General features: G+C 48.1%; 1 protein-coding gene across 3 annotated transcripts in view; it reads right to left on the bottom strand.

Annotated features, from left to right (window-relative positions):
* The window catches only part of TRAPPC12 (trafficking protein particle complex subunit 12), a 99,594-nt gene that overhangs the window by 73,562 nt on the left and 6,695 nt on the right, over positions 1 to 19,337 (bottom strand). For 2 of the 3 annotated variants that reach the window (XM_064363822.1, XM_064363823.1), the window contains exons 2-3: positions 17,269 to 18,352; positions 3,083 to 3,199 (exon numbers count right to left, since the gene is read on the bottom strand). In XM_064363822.1, the coding sequence (XP_064219892.1) occupies positions 3,083 to 3,199; positions 17,269 to 18,348 (1,197 nt within the window). In that variant the 5' untranslated portion in view covers positions 18,349 to 18,352. Of the gene's footprint in view, positions 1 to 3,082; positions 3,200 to 17,268; positions 18,579 to 19,337 lie in introns of those variants that run through there. The other variant, XM_064363821.1, reaches the window with a different exon arrangement.

The raw sequence follows: 19,337 nt of genomic DNA, 5'->3' as shown, positions 1-19,337 counted from the left end.
TTTACTGTTACTGCTTGAAAGACAAGAGGCTTAGTATGTGTTTGCTCAATGAATACACAAAGAAACACAATTGAGAACGTGTTTGTTTCAATTCCATCAGACACAAGGTCTTCTCATGGGCAAATCCCACTCATGGATACCACCCATCCTAAAACGGAATGGCAAGGCATAATTCCCACAGCGCACAGATCCGACAGTTGTGAAGTACTAAGTCGTTTGGTGGGAAGTAGTCAACTGAGCCCTTCGCCGGGCTGTGTGGACTACGTAAGGGACGCTGGTAACCAGAGCGAGTGCATTTGTTTAGGGCCAACCTCTACACCTCTGTAGATCTCAGTTTCCTAATCTACAAAGTGAGGATTTTGGACTATATTAGTTTTCCAAACTTTTTAAATCGTAAAATTCATCCACCATTCCCCCTACCCCCCAGAAAAAGAAACCTCAAGAGAGACTTCCATATAAACTAGACCCTGCTGAAATGCTCCTCATGACACTCTGGCCCTACCTAGTCGCCTTCCCAGGCCATGGCCAGTCACCCGAGGCCCCTCTCTGGAGCCCTGGGGTTCTCAGAATCACAGTTTGAAACTGTGCTTGATTCGATTTTCATTCCTATCGCCTTCCTTTCCTTTTCTGTCATGGCAGAGGAAGAAATGTTCCCTCTCTCTCCAGACTCATCTTCCTGTGATTTCATTTCTTCTCACGCTTTGTGCTCTCCACTAGAAACCACCCCCACTCTATCCTTTTGCATCAGTTCCTTCTCTATTTCTTTAAACCCAACATTCTGACGCTACTTCTTTATCGAAAGAGTAGCTTACAGCCTGGGGGTCCTCTCCTCTATTCAGCCCCTCTTCCCTTTATTGTGTGCCCGTTCTGTGCCCGACTGTGCTGGGTCCTCAGATGCACTGGTGCATAAGACAGACGCTCCCTGACTGTCATGGTGCTTATTACAGATTTTTAATTTTCTTAGGTTGGCTCTGTCTCCCCCCACAAGTTACAGCATTTGTTATTGACACTGATGACATGTCACCTCCCAGTTCATGCATATAATGAAGTCAGGATAAAATCCAAGTAACTAAGGGTGCTTTGCCAATGTTCGGTACTTTCTCAAAAACAGGCTTTTTGGGCAAGACTCCAAAAAAGGTTTTTTGGGAAAAAGATCAGGGATCAAAGGAAGTTAACAATCAAGACTGAGAAGAAGATACAAGAAACTAACTTTTGAGTAAAATGGGGAGGATTCCAATTTTTTTCCCTTTAGGCTCTCTTGGGAAGTAAGAGAGCTGCTGACAATAGAACACTAGAAAGTGGAAAGTCAAAGCGAAGTTTAAAATCCAAAGAAAGGGACTAGAAAATCCAGGAACCCAGGGCATGATGTCCCTGCACGACATCACAGTGGAGCATGGCCCCCACCTGTGCTTCCGAAAGGCCCTCCCACATCTGCGATCTGGGTCATCACAGCCGGGCACCAGGCCCCAGGCTAAGGGGTTCCAGGCGGCCTGGTCGGTGCAGCAGGCAGCCCCCAACCCATCCTGAACCCAGGAAAGCTTCTAAAGTAGCACAGAAGTCACAAAACCACACATAATAAGGATGCGTCTGAATTCAAGAGAACTAGTCAATTAAGAAAAAACTGTTGTTACTTTGCTAAATGCTATTGTTAAAGAGGAAGAAACCACTCCTCTCCTGTGGCTCTGGCTCAGGACTTCACAAACACCCATAATTCCTGGCAGAATAGGGACAGGCTAGACCTCACTTTCAAATACCGAATTAGAGGCAGAGGTGATGTAATAAAAAAGGAACTGGGATTGTCTTATTCTGCATTTCACTGTAAAGTCTTTGTGTGACTAAGTGATTTACGTATCACTGTTTTAACACAAAGACAGTCACCTCTGAGCTGAGAATGAGCCATGTGCTACTCCAAAATAAACTTGAAAACATTTTCATTTTCTGTTTTAGTTCACAGGCTAACGAGGCTAACCCTCGCCTGCCATTTCAATGGGCTACAAAATTTAATCCTCAAGAAATTTCTAAACCTTTCAACTATTATATCTTTAGGAATTAAATTTGCTTAAAATAGGTGAAATCTGAAGCCTGGTGCAGAAGAATCAGTAACAATTGAGAGAAACAAGATAGGGAACTACTGGAAAAATAAGTGAAGTAAGAAATTCCATTCTCTCGAAGGTTGGAAAGTGAATATACGTCGTCCAGACTGTTCACCCAAACCAAGACTGAGTCCAGACCACGTGCCGCTGGAACAGCCAGGGTGAGTGCTGCATTTCAACGTGAGTTTCAGACAGCCATTGGGACTTATTCCCAAAACCAAGGACCTCACTTTCCAAACCCCTTCAAGAAAGCGCGCCCACTGACAGCATGCGGGCATGGGAGCATGGCTTTGCTAAGTCCACTCCTGGCATCCGTCTGGATGCGCTGGCGGAGCAATTCCACAGCCTCCTAACGAGATGACACTGGGGAGGTGAGATTCGGTGAGACGGGGCTCTCATTTCAGAGGACCTACCTGATGGCTACCTTAGGATTCCTTGAGGAAACATAACGACAAACTTCCAGTATCTTCTCCTTAATCTAGAAAAGCTATCCAACATGATTATAGCTGCCTTTAAGATTAAAAATTCATCGGAAACAAATCAACCTGTACAGCAGTGGTGATCCAGTATTAATGAATTTTAAAAACCTACTTACGGAATTCATGACAAAGCTTAAAAATGTTCAGAAATTCACCCATTTAATACAAACTTTCTACAAAAAAAATGTAGAAAATGCAATATATTTTACAAATGAACAGAAATCATTTATCTCCATTATATCTAATGAAGCATACTCCATCAAAGTGTATGCTGCCTTGAGTAATTCGATCACTTCCAATAATGGCTTTTTAACTGATTAGGCTTAAAAGTATCCGTGTGTTAATATGATGCTTTCTGGTGCACAGGACTAGCATCTACTCCAACAGAATTCTGCTTGTGTGCAAGAGCTCTGAATAATATTCAAAGTCATTAACTTCTAGAGAAAATATTATGAAGGCAGACAGGACTTATCAGAAAACAACACTGAAATCAAACACATTGTTACTTACGATTAGCTGTTTCAATCCAACAAAAGATGGTTCCACTGAGCTGGCATTTAGGACTTGTCTCTTTGCTGCAGCCTTTTCACCCAGAAAGCGAAGCATCAAGTCTTTAACTGCATCTCCCTGGGAAGAATATAAGAAAAATATGTCAAGACAATAAAATGGCAATTAAACTCAGCTAACCAGAACCCATAACTAAACAAAATTTCTTTCTTCTCCACTGGCTTATGGAGGTAAAAGTAATGGTTACCGTAAAACTTCAATTAACCAGAAGCTAAATTACCACAATTGTCAATAAAATGTGTAATTTTAGAATTGCACTTTATTCTTTTTATTTTTAAAATTATTTCTTTATTAACCACTGATCAGAAAGCATGCTCTTTATTCTGAAGAGGAAATGGTAAATCTTACCACCTGTACCAGGCCTGCAGTGAGATGCAAAGCCAAGCCAGCAGAGACCCGAGGTGAGGGGCCCAGGGAGGCCCAGGAGTGTGAAGGTGGCACTGCTGGGGACCAGGGGCTGCACCACGCAGTGGTCAGGCTTGCGCTGCTGCAGGCAGGCCTGAATCGTCTTCCCAAATCCCTTCAATGTCCCCGTGCTTGCCTGGACCTCCAGGAAAGCCGTGAGGGCTAGGGCTAAAGAAGTGACATCACCAGAGGCCCTCTCTTCAGTGCTGAGGTCACCAGCCAAGCCAAAGGAAAACCGAGACCCCCTTTAGCAGCAGGTCCCTGACAGCCTCGCTGAGCCAGGCCCTGCTCCAGGAGCTGGTAGGCGCACCTCATGCTGCAAGCCGGGGAAGAATCCAGTCACCTCTGCATGAGACCGTTTCTGTCTCCTGACCTGACTGCTCTGATACACTGATCTTTAGACGGCGCTGAAGAACACTGAAAGTGGAATCTGAAGCATGCTACTTACTTTAAAGGGAAGACATAGAGGGCAAGGGGAGGGAGAAGAGGTGCTCCTGTGTGGCTGGGGGCAGAAGGGATGTGCTGATGACCTGCACTGAGCCGGGAGCAATCTCGTAGCTCTCATGAAGCCAGGCTGCCAGTGAGAGGGCGAGTCGGCCTTCATGAGCCTCAGAGGTCGGCACAGCTCGGGGGGCACAGCTTGGGGGCCCCAGGGAAGGGCTCAAAGTTACCAAGGCTGTCATATGGGGACAAACTAGTCATCCCAACAGCGAGGAGAAAACCGTCCTGGTCCGCAGGCCTCAGTGCAGTTTTGGTGTCTGTATCGCAGGCTGAGGGAGAGCCCGAGGTAAGTAAAGGCAATGCTGTCCATGGGCGGCAGGAGAAGCCTCCACACAGAGCTGGGACCAGGACACAGCCCTGCACTCTCTCTCTCCCTTCTGGGGGTGCTGCTGACTGAGGAAAGGCACCCGGGGGGGCAGCAGTGCTGAGGTCTGGGGGTGCTGCTGACTGAGGAAAGGCACCCGGGGGGCAGCAGTGCTGAGGTCTGGGGGTGCTGCTGACTGAGGAAAGGCACCCGGGGGGGCAGCAGTGCTGAGGTCTGGGGGTGCTGCTGACTGAGGAAAGGCACCTGGGGGGGGGCAGCAGTGCTGAGGTCTGGGGGTGCTGCTGACTGAGGAAAGGCACCCGGGGGGGCAGCAGTGCTGAGGTCTGGAGGTGCTGCTGACTGAGGAAAGGCACCCGGGGGGCAGCAGTGCTGAGGTCTGGGGGTGCTGCTGACTGAGGAAAGGCACCTGGGGGGGCAGCAGTGCTGAGGTCTGTGGGTGCTGCTGACTGAGGAAAGGCACCCGGGGGGCAGCAGTGCTGAGGTCTGGGGGTGCTGCTGACTGAGGAAAGGCACCCGGGGGGCAGCAGTGCTGAGGTCTGGGGGTGCTGCTGACTGAGGAAAGGCACCCGGGGGGCAGCAGTGCTGAGGTCTGCGGGTGCTGCTGACTGAGGAAAGGTACCTGGCGGGGGGGCAGCAGTGCTGAGGTCCCTGAAATGCCTGAGGCGGGGACAGCGGTGGGGATAGAGCAGCCCAGGGGGAAAGGGCAGCTGCGCTGAGGTCCCTGAAATGCCAGAGACAGCGAGCTGCCCAGAGCTGGCGGGACCTTCCCTGACATGTGCTCTGGGCATCACCTGACATGTGACCTGTCAGCAGCTGCTGCCAGGGACACAGCACAAAGGCCCTTCAGTGTCTCCGGTGAGCAGAAGAAAGACTTGAACTAGGACAACCCCAAGATGCGGGAGGGGGGAGGGGGGCAGTAAAGCCAAGATCTCTCCATCTCAGCACAGAGCTGCCTCCCAGGCACAGGGAAGCTGATGCTCACGCTGCAGGCGACCACCGGGCGCACACAGTGACTCCGCCTGGACTTCACCACCAGCTCAGCTCTCTTCCTACTGTTCTCCTACCCTTTCTCGGGGGGGAAGAAAAAGCACAGAAGTAGTTTCTCCTAAGAAGCAAGGCTATTTCAATCTTTTGCTATCTTTTAAAATGGTGACACTTAAAAGAAGAACAATATCTAGACCATGAGAGCAAGAGCCACAGAAGAGCTGCTGACGTTGCTTCTGCCGCTCTGCAGTGTGCTTTCTACTGGGGGAGGTCAACAGCCTGTGGCAGGAGCGACTGGGCGGCTCCGGGTCATAGGTCTGTTTCTCCCCTGGGTGCTAAGCCTGGGGCTCGCAGAGGCCGACATCACATTTTCTTACACTGAGGCAAAGACCTAGGGGCAGCAGTTTTATAATTTCTGCTTTCAGAGTGTAAGGTGAAGTACTTCAAATATCAGATCCACAAAATCAGCGAACTGATCTAGCAGCAATAATTAAAGGGCAAAATAAAAGAGTGCAGACATAGGGCTCTACAGAGCTCTGCAGAAATGCAAGTCATCTCAGACAAAGAGCATTATCTCAGCCAGAGGCGCAGCGAGCTGGGTAAAGAGCAAACTCAAATCGCAGGGAGGGCAGGCCCATTCAACCCTCCATCCCGCAACACGCTCAGCTAATGAGACCACGCTGCAAAAATCTCTCGTCCTGAAAATTCTGTTAGTTAACATTTCAGTTACCGCAGGAAGTTCCTGAGACATTAGCATACGCATGACTGTCAACCATCCCACGGAGACAGGGCCAAGGATGTGACAAGCGTCTTACCACAAACCTCACCCTTGCTGTGTGGCTAGCGGAAGGCGGCGACGACGCAGGGAGACGGAGGCTCCTGCCCGGCCTCTCCTCCAGCGGTCACTGTGGGAGGTGAGGGGCTTCCCCAGGGTTTCCAGAGCTGTGCTGCTGCCCTGGGGAGGAACCCAGCTAGAGCCAACGATTCCTTGACACGGCGAGCTGTTCAGTGAGGGGTGACTTTATCCAGGGCCAGGTTCAGGGAACGCGAAGGAGATATGGGAACACATCACAATCTGGGACTCTTCGTGATCTGGCGGTGAAGATCGCCACCCCATTCTCTGGGTCAGGTATGTTTACGGAGGAGCAAGTGGCTGGTTCTCACAGCTGGCAGGCGGTCGGGGGCCTGGCTGCCCGTCCTGCCATGAACAGTCTCAGCAGTCCCTTCTTGATTTTGATGGTGAAAGACAAGACAGAAGCCAGAGCAGTGACTGAAAGTGTCTGGGCCTTACCGTCTGGGAAACCTGAAGACACAAATGCTCACGGGGTAGGTTCTGTGAGGCAGCGGCCCCCGCGCCCGGCACAGAATTTCCTGCCACATCACCAATGCAGCAACGCGGCTGTCCATTCTCGGAGGCCCCACCCTCTGCTCCAGGGAAACACGAAACCACCTGCACAAAAAGCTACGCCAAGTAACCAAAACACAAACCTGAACTCAAGGAGGTGGAGAAACTGGCACCCTCACACGTCGCATCACTGGTGGGAATTCAAAATGGAATAGCCATGTTAGAAAACAGTCTGGTGGTTCCTCAGCATGTTAAACAGAGTTGCCATGGAACCCAGCAGCTCCACACCTAGCTACACATCCCAGGTAACTGAGGACACGCAGACACAGACACCTGTGTGTGAGTGTTCACAGCAGCATTCCTCACACAAGCCAAAAGGGAGAAAGAGCCCAAATATCCACAACCAACGGACGAATGAAAAGCAGCAGGAAGTTCTGATCTGTCCACTTCGGGCTAAGCGGGACTGGACTCAACACTTTGATGCTAACGCCTGCAGCACTGCTCAGAATAAATCTAACAACCGTCTTCAGACACAGGAAAGGACTGTGACCTGACAGAAGGAAAGCGTGAGTTGAGCCCTTGAACCCAATGGCACTGTTCGGACCACTGTGCGGGAGGAGAATCCCCAGCAGGGTTTGGGACGTCAAGGAGGTTGAGGCTGTACTCAAATACGCTTTCCCAACATTCTTATTTGACTCAATTACTAACAACGACAGGTGAGGAAGTGTGAGAGTGTATGTGTGAGAAAGAATATACATTCTCTCTATATAGTAAATTCCACCTATGCAGTCCTTTGTGGTTTATTCTAAAAACCCAGCTACAACTTATAACATAATTTACTAGAAAATGGTTTTGGAACCTACTTACAAACTGGATAATTCTTATATCCAGAGACCTGGAAAGGAGGGAGCTAAGCAGAGAAAGGGTTTGTGTGGGAGCCCTTGGGTTCACTGCCGATCACTAAGCAGCTGTATGCGCACAGGGTGCAGCTCTGACTGACTAGAAAGGACAGGGTGCTGGGAGCTGGCCAGCCCAGAGCTCACGCAGGGCTGAAGGGTGCTGAGTGTGGGTCTGCCATGGTAGAGTGCTCTCACGGAACAGAGGGGCATTCACTAGAGACTTCAGAAAGGCCACTCAAGAGTAGACGCTACTACTCTAAAGGCACTCTAAAAAGTAAAAACAAACATGAAACTAAATCTGTAAATAAGTCACTTGCTATCAGAATAAAGGGCAAGTCTTTTTGAAGGAAGATAAAAAAGCTAGACACACAACAACATGACATCCACAACGTCCACCCTTTAATAAAAAATTATTAGACACACAAAACGTGTCTCATAAGTAAGAGAAAAATTACATAAACACAGGTCCACATATTACATAGATAATGGAACTTTCAGATAAGAACTTTTTGTTTTCTTTCTTTTTCTTTTTTTTTAAGAGACCTATGTTGCCCAGGCTGGCCTCCAACTCCTGGGCTCCAGTGATTCCTGCCTCGGCCTCCTGAGTAGCTGGACTGCAGGCATATGCCACTACACCGGGCTCAGAAAAGAACTTTAAGGTGTCTCTTACAAACGTTCTCAAGAGTTTAAAGTAGAGCTTGAAAATGATAAGAAAAGAAAAATGATACAAAAAAGAACCAAGTAAAAATTCCAGAGATAAAAAACAAGAAGTCACTGAACAGGATTAGCTGCAAACTAAAAAGTCAGAAGAAAAGACAAGTGAACTTAAGGACAGCAACAGAAATTCTAAACTTAACCACAAAGAGGAAAAGACAGTAACACAAACAGATGCTCAGGAACTTCTTTGGCAATATCGAGCAGTATGTACCTGGAGTTTCCAGAAGCAGGAGAGAGAGAAAAACAACAAAAAAACCCTGAAGAAATAATGACCAAAAATTTCCCCAAATTGACAAAAGTGATAAACTCACAGATCCAAGAAGGCCAAGGAATCCCAAGCAAGCTAAACATAAATCCCGTGTGAAGGTACATGGGAACCAAACTGCTGAAAAACCAGGGATAAACCTTAAAACCACCTAGAGAACAAATATACCCATTAGGTACAGAAGAGCAAGGATAAGAATTACTACAGACTTCCCATCAGAAACTATGCAAGTCAAAAGACAGTGGGATGGCATCTTCCAAGGTCTAAAAGGAAATAAAAGGCCTGTCAACCTAGAATTCTAGATACTATAAACATGTTGTGTATTTGGCAAAAATAAACTTTGAAAATGAACACAAGGCCAGGAATGACGGCTCATGCCTGCAATCCCAGCACTTTGGGAGGCCAAGGTGGGCAGATCACTTGAGGCCACGAGTTCGAGACCATCTTGACTGACATGGTGAACCCCTGTCTCTACCAAAAATACAAAGACTGGCCAGGCATGGTGGCTCACTCCTGTAATTCCAGCACTGTGGGAATTCAGGCAAGCGGCTCACTAGAGGTAAGGAGTTCAAGACCAGCCTGACCAACATGGCAAAACCTTGTGTCTAATATTAATACAAAAATTAGCTGGGTGTGGTAGTGCACACCTATAATCCCAGCTACTTAGGAGGCTGAGGCAGGGGAATTGCTTGAGCTTGGGAGGCGGAGGTTGCAGTGAGCCAAGATTGTGTCGCTGTACTCCAGCCTGAGTAACAGAGCGAGACTCCATGTCAAAAAAAAAAAAAAAAGGGCCAGGCGCGGTGGTTCATACCTGTAATCCTAGCACTTTGGAAGGCCAAGGTGGGCAGATTACGAGGTCAGAAGATTAAGACCATCCTGGCTAACATGGTGAAACCCCATCTCTACTAAAAATACAAAAACTTAGCCAGGTGTGGTGGCACGCGTCTGTAGTCCCAGCTACTCAGGAGGCTGAGGCAGGAGAATTGCTTGAACCCGGGGGGTGGAGGCTTCAGTGAACCGAGATCGCCCCACTGCACTCCAGCCTAGGTGACAGAGCAAGACTCTGTCTCCAAAAAAAAAAAAAAAAAGAAAAAGAGATGTAATAATTTTGAAACTAATAAACGATGTGAGAATCTGTAGCCAGTACACCTGCACCCCAAAATGAAAATTTCTGCTCTTCAAAAGACACCTACAAAATTCAAAAACAAGGCACAGAATAGTAAAAAATATTTGCAACACTCTGTTGTGTAGGATAGCTCACTTCCAACCAGGATACTTACAGAACTCTTAAAACACAGTAACAATAAGACAAATATCCAAAGTTTGAAAGATGGAAAAAACATTTGAACAGATACTTTATAAACATATACAAGTAGCCTATATATTAAAGGATTAATACATCAGATCCTATATATCAAGTAGCCTGTATAACCTCAGTCATCAGGGAAATGCAAAAATTGAAAAAATTGACTACGCCGCGGATATAAAATAACTGGAACTCTCTCATATGCTGCTGACGGAAATGTGAAATAATGTACCCACTTTGAAAATTGTTGTATTTCTTATAGAGCTAAACGCACGTTTATCATAAAACCCAGAAAATATTTTTACGCAAGAGAAACAAAAATATGTCCACACAAAAGACTGTACTTGAATATACTTTCCTAACATTCTTATTTTGCTAAATTACTAATAACAGGAGAGGGAAGAAGTGTATGTGTGAGACAGAATATACAACATTATCTCTATATAATAAGTTCCACCTAGATAGGCCTTTGTGGTTTATTCTAAAAACTCACCTACGATTTACAACATAATTTACTAGAAAATGGATTTTGAGGGCTGGGCACGGTGGCTCATGCCTGTAATCCCAGCATTTTGGGAGGCCAAGGTGGGCATATCACGAGAGCAGGAGTTCGAGACCAGCCTGACTAAAATAGTGAGAAACTGTCTCTACTAAAAGTACAAAATATTAGCTGGGTGTGGTGGTGGGCACCTGTAATCCCAGCTGCTTGGGAGGCTGAGGCAGGAGAATTGCTTGAACCTGGGAGGCGGAGGTTGCAGCGAGGCGGAATCGCACCATTGCACTCCAGCCCAGCAACAGTATAAGACTCCGTCTCAAAAAAAAGAAAAAGAAAAAGAAAATGGATTTTGAACCTACTTACAAGCTGGATAATTGTTAATATACAGAGCAGTGGGAATTATCAGCGATGGCTCAAGGCTGGCAGTAATTACGGATTCCAGATTCAGAGACTTTGGTGCTGGAAGGACTCACTGGAGGAGACTCTCAGCCATCCACCATCTCTGATCTCCTCTTTTTTTTTTTTTTTTTTTTTTTGAGACGGAGTTTCGCTCTTGTTACCCAGGCTGGAGTGCAATGGCGCGATCTCGGCTCACCACAACCTCTGCCTCCTGGGTTCAGGCAATTCTCCTGCCTCAGCCTCCTGAGTAGCTGGGATTACAGGCACGCGCCACCATGCCCAGCTAATTTTTTGTATTAGTAGAGACGGGGTTTCACCATGTTGACCAGGATGGTCTCGATCTCTTGACCTCGTGATCCACCCGCCTCGGCCTCCCTGATCTCCTCTTTTTAAAATTTTTTTTTTACTTTAGATGGAGTCCCACTCTGTTGCCCAGGCTGGATTGTGATGGCACAGTCTCAGCTCACTGCAACCTCTGCTTCCTGGGTTCAAGTGATTTTCCTGCCTCAGCCTCCCAAGTAGCTGGGACTATAGGCGTACGCCACCACATTTGGCTAATTTTTGTATTTTTAGTTGAAACAGGATTTCACCATGTTGGCCAGGCTTGTCTCCAACTCCTGACCTCGTGATCTGCCCTCCTTGGCCTCTCAAAGTGCTGGGATTACAGGTGTGAGTTACTGTGCCTGGCCCTCCCCTTCTTCTAGTAACAGAACTTCGGTTTTGCCTGGGCACATGGCCACCTACCTAAAGACTCTACTTCCAGCCTCCCTTGCATCTTGGTGTGGCCAGGTGACTACCCTAGGTAGCGGGAAGTGAACGGACATGCTGTCTTCCAGATAACACATGGTGAAAGGAACACTCCAGAACCCCAGAGCTTTCCAGCCTCTCCGTCCTTCCAGATGGCTGGAAGATAGCAATGGCAAAAACTTCCTGGACTTGGTTGAGGAAGGTGGAGTCAACCCACAGCATGGGTCCACAGATCTCCAGAATGTTCTACCACCCGGAAATAAACCTGTACCCTACTCTAGCCACCAGACCTCTGGCTTTCTTTGTTAGTGAAGCTTAGCGTACAGCCTAAGTGACAGACTCACCAAAACCTTCCATTTTACAGATAAGAAAATAGAGCCACAGATGTTCAATGAATCCCCTTAGGTTACACAGGTTATTGGCAAAGCAACAATTTGAAACCAATTCTTCTAATTCAAGGCTCTTGCTAAGTTCACGTACTGATCAGGGATATGTCCATGCATCAGGCAACTTCTGGGACCCTGGAGAAGGCTCCGCTACTCATTCTCTATGGAAGACTAAAATTCGGCCATTTGATTTCCAGGTTTTTTTTTTTTTTTAACATGGGTAAATAGAAAAGGCATTTTACATTTTATTTTTAAATTCTAGAATATTCAATTGACAAATATAAATGATATATATTCAAGGTATATAACATGATCATTTGATATAAGTAGACGCTGTGTACTGAATTCCAGAGTGAAAATAATTAACACAACAGTCACTATCCATAGTTACCGTGTGTGTATGTGTATTATGTGTGGGGGTGGTGAGGACACTTAAAACCTGCTCTCATCACACGTCAGGTAAACGATGCAGTGTTACTAACTACAGTCACTGTGCTCTCTGTGTGTTCTGCCCCAGCACACCTTCCTCCTACATAAATGAAGCTCTGTACCCTCTCAGTAACATCTTCCTGTGCCCCTCATACCCCGGAGCCCCAGCTTCTATGAGTTTGACTTTTGTAGAGTCCACATGTAAGTGTGATCACGTGGTATTCATCATTTTGTGTCTGGCTTATTTCACTTAACCTAATGTCTACTAGGTTCATGCACGTAGTCACAAATGGCAAGGTTTCCTCTTAAGGATTAAATAGAATTCTTTTTTCTTAAAAAATTTTTTTTTGTTTTTAAAGAGACAGGTCTCACTCTGTGACCCAGGCTTGAGTGCAGTGGTGCAATCACAGCTCACTGCAGCTTTGAACACCATGGCTCCGGTGATCCTCCTGCCTCAGCCTCCTGAGAAGTTGGGATTATGGGTGTGAGCCGCTATGTGCCACATTTTCTTTGTCCTCTCAGCTGTCGAAGGGCACTTAGGTTGATTTCCTATCTGGACTACTGTGAGTAATTCTGCAGTGACGCAGGAGTGCAGGCATCTCTCTCACATCCTGATTTTGACTCCTTTGGATACATACCCAGAACGGGGGGCTGTTAGATCATATGGTAGTTCTATTTTCAATTTCTTTGGGCACCTCCATAATGTTTTCCATAATGGCTGTATGAATCTACATTCCCACCAACAGTGTACAAGGGCCCCTTTCTCTACACCGTCATCAACTCTTGCTGTTTCCAGAGTTTTTGGTTAACAGTCATGATATCTCATTGTGGTTCTGATTTGCATTTCTCTGATGATTAGTGGTGTTTCTAGTTGTTTGACTTAAACAGAAGTCTTTCTGAGAGAATACAATTAGTCATTTTCTATGGTAGGGAGAAATACAACACAGGACAAAGAGCCCAGAACTAAGGCAAACAGGCCCTGCATTCTGGCACTGGCTCTGCAGTGCACTGGCTGCATTCCCTCAGGTAAACACACCCATGGGAATCGGCCTGACGTCCTCTGAGCCACAGGGCACTGTCATTATCCACCTGCAGGTCTGCCTTCTCTTGTCTAGGTCATCCGTCCTGGTCTGAGCTGGCGGGTGGGTATCACTCCCGCCTCTGTGTCATGAGGAAAGTGGATGCCTGGGACACTGCAGGTTTGCTGGTGAACACACAAGTCGTTCAGATCTGTTTCATCATAAAAGAAGAAACTGGCCTGGACAGAGACCGCTCGGCTCTTCTGAGGAACAGGTGCTTTCCATTCCTTGCAAGCTTTGAGCACCCACTCAACATCATATGCTCACCCCATCCCCTTTGTCAACCAAAGTAAAACACCTCTGCAAATCTCCAGATGCACCTAAGGCCCTGGACCCCAGCACCCAGTTGGGAAACAATGGGTTAAGTCTTTCTTGTGGCAGTCTTCAGATTTCCTCTGAGTTGCAGTCAGAGGGAGAAGCAAACAGCAAGGAACAGGGGTTTGCAAGAAAGTGCTAAAGGCAAGACTCACAGATGTTAAAGGAATTTCACAGCAGACAGGACAAAGACCCTGAGAGAGAAGGAAAGAAACAAGGAGAAGAACATGAAAGCCATCTTGGGGGTACAGGGTACAGAGGAGCCATCTTGGGGGTACAGGGTACAGAGATGCCATCTTGGGGGTACAGGGTACAGAGAAGCCATCTTGGGATGTGAGGCACAGAGGAGCCATCTTGGGGGTACAGGGTACAGAGGAGCCATCTTGGGGCAGTGGGGCACAGAAAAGCCATCTTGGGGGTACAGAGAAGACATCTTGGGATGTGAGGCACAGAGGAGCCATCTTGGGGGTACAGAGAAGGCATTCTGGAGATATTGGGTACAGAGACAAGACCAGAGAGTGGGAGAACAGGTAAGAACTCAGTGACAAAGTAAATCCAATCCTATACATCCAAACATCCTTTGAAATTAGAGTCTGGAATTGGTATTCATTACAAAGATCCTGCAAAGGTTAAACTATGCTTGGTATATTTTGCCTAGGAGGGTAAAGAGGGATGCCTAGCCCAATGCCTGGTAAAGCATAAGCCCACAATAAATATAGTAAATGAATATCAGTAAATTAGTAAATAAATATTCTGGAAAGACTGCCATGTAAAATACCCAAAATATGCGTGTCTATAGGTTTACACTTTAGTTATCTGAAAAAATTAATTGGCTTCATTTCTCCAGCATGTCACTTTTCTTTTCCTAGAGAATTCACCACTCCTAGGTCTCAGCCATCTACCAATTCAGTAAAAATACACATAGTCATACAATTGGCTTATTGACTCGCCTACTTGTGTTCAGGAGTAGGTGAGTGATTGCACTAGAGGGGGATGCAGGTCCTTCTTTCAGTTTCAGGAAGACAGACACACACAGGATCTGAGGCCAGTAAACTGGGGGGCGGCGGGGGGCGGCCCCCCACCACGTACAGTGCCATATGGAAACTACTAATCCTGTCCCACAATGTGGTTGCAATAAACTAAAATTGACATGCATATGATTCAATCTGATAAATATGTATACATATATTTATAAAATTTTTATCATACTATGCAGGCTACATGCTATCTTCTGTCCTGATTTTCAAATTTAACAGGATGAGATGAACCTCATTAAATATTCTGTTTTGATATCTTTTTAAAAATAGATTTTACAATTTATTTTATCATTCACCAATGATCGGAGGAATATTTTATTATTTAGAGCACGTTTAGTTTGCTGCAAAATTAAGCAGAAGGTATAGAGATTTTCCACACTGCCTGTTCCCACACACGCAGTCTTACCCATTACCAACACACCTCGCCAGAGTGGTTCACCTATGACAACCGATGAACCTACATGGACACGTCACTGTCACCCAAAGTCCACAGCTTACACTAGGGTAGACTTGCTGTGGTGCATTCCATGGGTTTGGTAAAATAAATAAGGACACGAACCCAGCATTAAAGTTTCACACAGAATAGTTTCATTGCCTTAAATCCTCTGTGTTCCACCTGTTCATGCCTTCCTCCCCCAACCCCTGGCATCATTTTTAAAAAGTACATAAATATTCCATTGGAAGATGAGGTGAGTCAAATGTATTCAAGCCTCCTAAGAACAGGCTTTTAGATTATTTCAGGTTCTTTGCAATGACGAACCACTCTGAGAGACATCTCAACAGCTGGTATATGTATACGAGTATGATTATTTCCTCACAATACATTCCTAAGAGTGGAATTTCTGGGTCAAAGGATATGCACATTTTGATGTGCATTTTAAAATTTACTTAAATGTGTTTGTACCGATTTTCGGTCCCATCGGGGCTGCCTCAGAGAGGCTATTTTCCCACACTTCCACAAACAGTAAATTATTGTTGATAGACAGAAATGGAAATGACTTGACTGTGATTGCTGCAGGAGGCGACGAATCCTAGGCAGACAGGGGTGGTCCCGGTGAAACCTGTCAGGTTGAAGACAGTTTAAAGCCTAGCTACAAGTCCTGGATAAATCCACGGAAGGGACTGGGAACCTCCCGTCCCATTTGGCGCACTTTCCTCTGATCGATTAACCCCTCTTCACCTATTTCACACACACCTACCCTTCCCCAATTGGTTTTTTACACTGTTGTGCCCACCTTTGAGGGGTGACTTTGTTTTAGCCTTTTTTTTTTTTTTTTTTTTTTTTTTTTTGCAAACTCACAATCAGCATGCACGCCTCCATTCTGAGTCCAAACAAGCCCCTGACCCAGCCACACTGGGGGAAAGACCACCTGACTTCTGGTGGGGAACCACCCTTGCCCCCATCCTCTGCTGAGAGCTGTTTTGTCCTTAATGAAATTCTTGTCCGCCCTCCTCACACTGGTTATCAACATAATCTCATTCTTCTTGGAGGCAGGACGAGAACTCAGGTCACTGCAGAATGCAGGTACCAGGACTGCAGTAATACTGTAACCCTCCACCCCCACCCGCTCTGCCTGCCCCACTCAGCGGAAGCAGTGATGGCCAGAAAGGGGCAACGGGGCTGAGAGGGCTGTTAACGCGCCCGTTGAGAGCTGTTAATATGCCGTTAGTCCCGGAACATCCTCTATGCTTCGGGGTCGTGGGCATCTATCTGTTTGGGTGCCATGGTGTTCCCCTCGCCTGGACGCAGGAGTCCGCCGAGGGAGTCACTTGCCACATGCCTGGTCTGGCTGCAAGCCCCGTGTGGAGCCCGCTCCTGTGCTGGCCATTGGAGCCCGCGGACCCCGCGCTGGTTTGCTTGCACAACCCTCCCACTTGGAGCTGAGAGCACAGTCACGTGGCCACCGGATAGGCCAAAGCCAAGCCAGGTGCGGCTCCTGGGCAGGGGCATCACCGGTTGCGGACGTGTCCGACTGGCAAAGCAGCACTGAAAAAAAATCCTGCGTCAACTGTCTTTCATTAGTGGTGAGAATGGAAATATTATGCTAATTACATTTAGCGTAATATTTACATATTTCTGTGATTTGTTACTTTTTGGGTCACTCATATTTTTCTTATTCAACCTATACAAATTCTACATCAAGCACGTTCTATGTAACAGGAGTATGTTTTTCCGTATTTAAAAAAAAGAAATGGATTTATCATTTACTGTTGTTCAAATGTCACAAATGTATTACAGGGCATAGAGAACTAACGGAGAGTTGTGGTGGAACGTCGCCTTGCTGGTGTTTATTTCTACATCTCTGAAAGTAGCTCATTAAATAGATTCTGTTGGGGAAACCAACAGATCCTAATTACCCCAGGGCAGAGTAACACAGCTTGCCATTAGGAACTACTGAAAACAAGGGCGTCCCTCCTGGGAAAGGCACCACGAGCATCTCACAGACTGCGCAGAGGGGAGGCCGCGCTGCGAAGGCAGCAGACCCAGGCTCACCTGGATGTTGTCGAACCTGAGCCCCGGCATGGTGAGCTTCTCCTTGTCCACGAACACGGCGCCGCGCTGCTGGGCCGCCACAGCCCGCAGGACTCCGCGCGTGGCCTCGCTGGGGAGCCAGGCGTCGTTCCTCCGGTCCATCTCGCTCATGCTCAGGGCGGTGGCGAAGGGGTCGTCACTCCCCGCAAACACGGCCTGGATGTGCGCGAACGGCTCCGGCGACGCCGGGGGCGCAGCGGCCTGGGGCCCTCGCGTGGCCGCGGGTTCGGGCCGCCCCTCGGTCCCTGGCACAGAGAGGGGAGGCGGGCTGGCAGGGGCCGGGGAGCCCGCGCCGGGGTTGCTGACGGAGACGAAGGCGGAGGTGGTGAAGGAGTCGAAGAAGTCCGAGGCCAAGGAGTGGCTGGCGGCCGCGTCTCCGAAGAACGTGCTGAGGCTGGGGCTGGGCTGCACCGCCTGGGGCGGCGTCCGGGCGGGGGCCTCGCTGGCGCCGCCGAAGCTGGGCGACTTCACCATCTGCGGCTCGAAGCCGTCCCCGGGGGCCGGGGGTGCGCGCTGGCTGAAGATGGTGCACACCGGGACCGGGTCCGCGGCGGGCGGCGTCTGCTCCGGGAGCGCGGCTTCGGCTTCGGCTTCGCTGCCCGGGGTCTCGCGGGCCGCGTCCTGCCTCGGGGCCCCACCAGTGCCGGGGACCGTGGCCTTGTCCTCCAGGGCGTCCCCGGGCGCACAGTCGCCGTCGGCCTCGCCGGTGGGACTCAGGGTGCCCTCGGGCTCCGGGCCTGGGTCACCTTCCCCTCGGGGCTCGGCTTCGTCACGCACCGGGCCCAGCTCACCCGCGTCGCCCTCGCTGTTGTTGGGGGAGTCGGAGATGAGGACGCTCTCCATCATGTGTTCGTTCAGCTTGTCCACGAGGGGACTCGAGTCTTCCGACACGCTCTCGTTCTCTTCGGAGCCAAACTCATCTCCGCCGAGATCGATGGTCTCCTCCTGGAAGAGCAACCCCTGCTGCTCCGCAGGCGCGAGCGGAGGGAGGTGCGGGGCCTCCGGGGCCGGGGTCTCCTCGCCGCCGCCAGCGTCCTCCATGCCTCTGAAAGCAAAGACAGAGAAGGCCCCTGAGCGTGATCGTGTCCTCAACCGAACATGCCTCTTGCTTATGGCCTGCAATGGCTTTGACTCCATTTCTCCAGCATCTTATCCATGTGCTTTTGATTACGGTGAAGCACACATGCAATGTACCACCTTAAGTTCAGTAGTGTCAATGCAACTAACCTCCAGAACTCTTTTCAACTTGCAAAACAAAAATGCTACCCCCATTAAACACCCCCCCTCACTACAAAATAAGTGGAATCACCAATATTACCTTCTTGTGACTGGCTTTTACTCAGCATAAAGTCCTCAAGGGCTACTTAGGCTGCAGCTTGGGCAGACTTTCCTTCCTTTTTACGGCTGAATCACATGCCACCCTACGCACACATTTTGTTGACCCAGCCATCTGCTGATGAACACGTGGGTTGCTCCCACCTTTAAGCCATTGTGAATGCTGCTGCAATGAACATGGGTGTACAAACATCCCTTTGAAAGCCTGCTTTCAATCATTTTGGGAATATACCTAGAAGGGACTGCTGGACAATATGGTAATTCTGTTTTTAATTCTTTTTTAGGAACCAAAAAACTTTTTCATAGTGGCTGAATTAGTTGTCATTCCTACCAACACTGCACAAGTGTTCCAATTCCTGTCCTTGCCAACCTTCGTTAGCCATTCCAGAGGTTTGAGGTTCCAGCCATTTAAACGCTGCTTTATTTTGAGACTCAGCTGAAGTCCCTCCTCTTTCATGAAGCCCTCCTAAGACTCTTCAACCTATAATAGTCTCTTCACTCTTCCCCATGCCGCCCCCCAACCATATTATCTGCCTAACTCTGGACTCTGAGACAGTGAGAATGACATGAAAAACCTAAACACTAAGAAAACAAAAGCACGCTCACTGAGCAACGATGGCTGAAGCTGACAACACAACCAGCTAACATTTATTGGCACATACCACGCCCCTGGCTGTATATACACCTGCGATTCT

Source organism: Aotus nancymaae, unplaced genomic scaffold (assembly GCF_030222135.1).
Source record: "Aotus nancymaae isolate 86718 unplaced genomic scaffold, 86718_ANA_hifiasm-v0.15.2.pri h1tg000057l, whole genome shotgun sequence".
In the NCBI taxonomy this organism is placed as follows: Eukaryota; Metazoa; Chordata; class Mammalia; order Primates; family Aotidae; genus Aotus; species Aotus nancymaae.
This window is presented reverse-complemented; position numbering and strand designations above follow the sequence as displayed.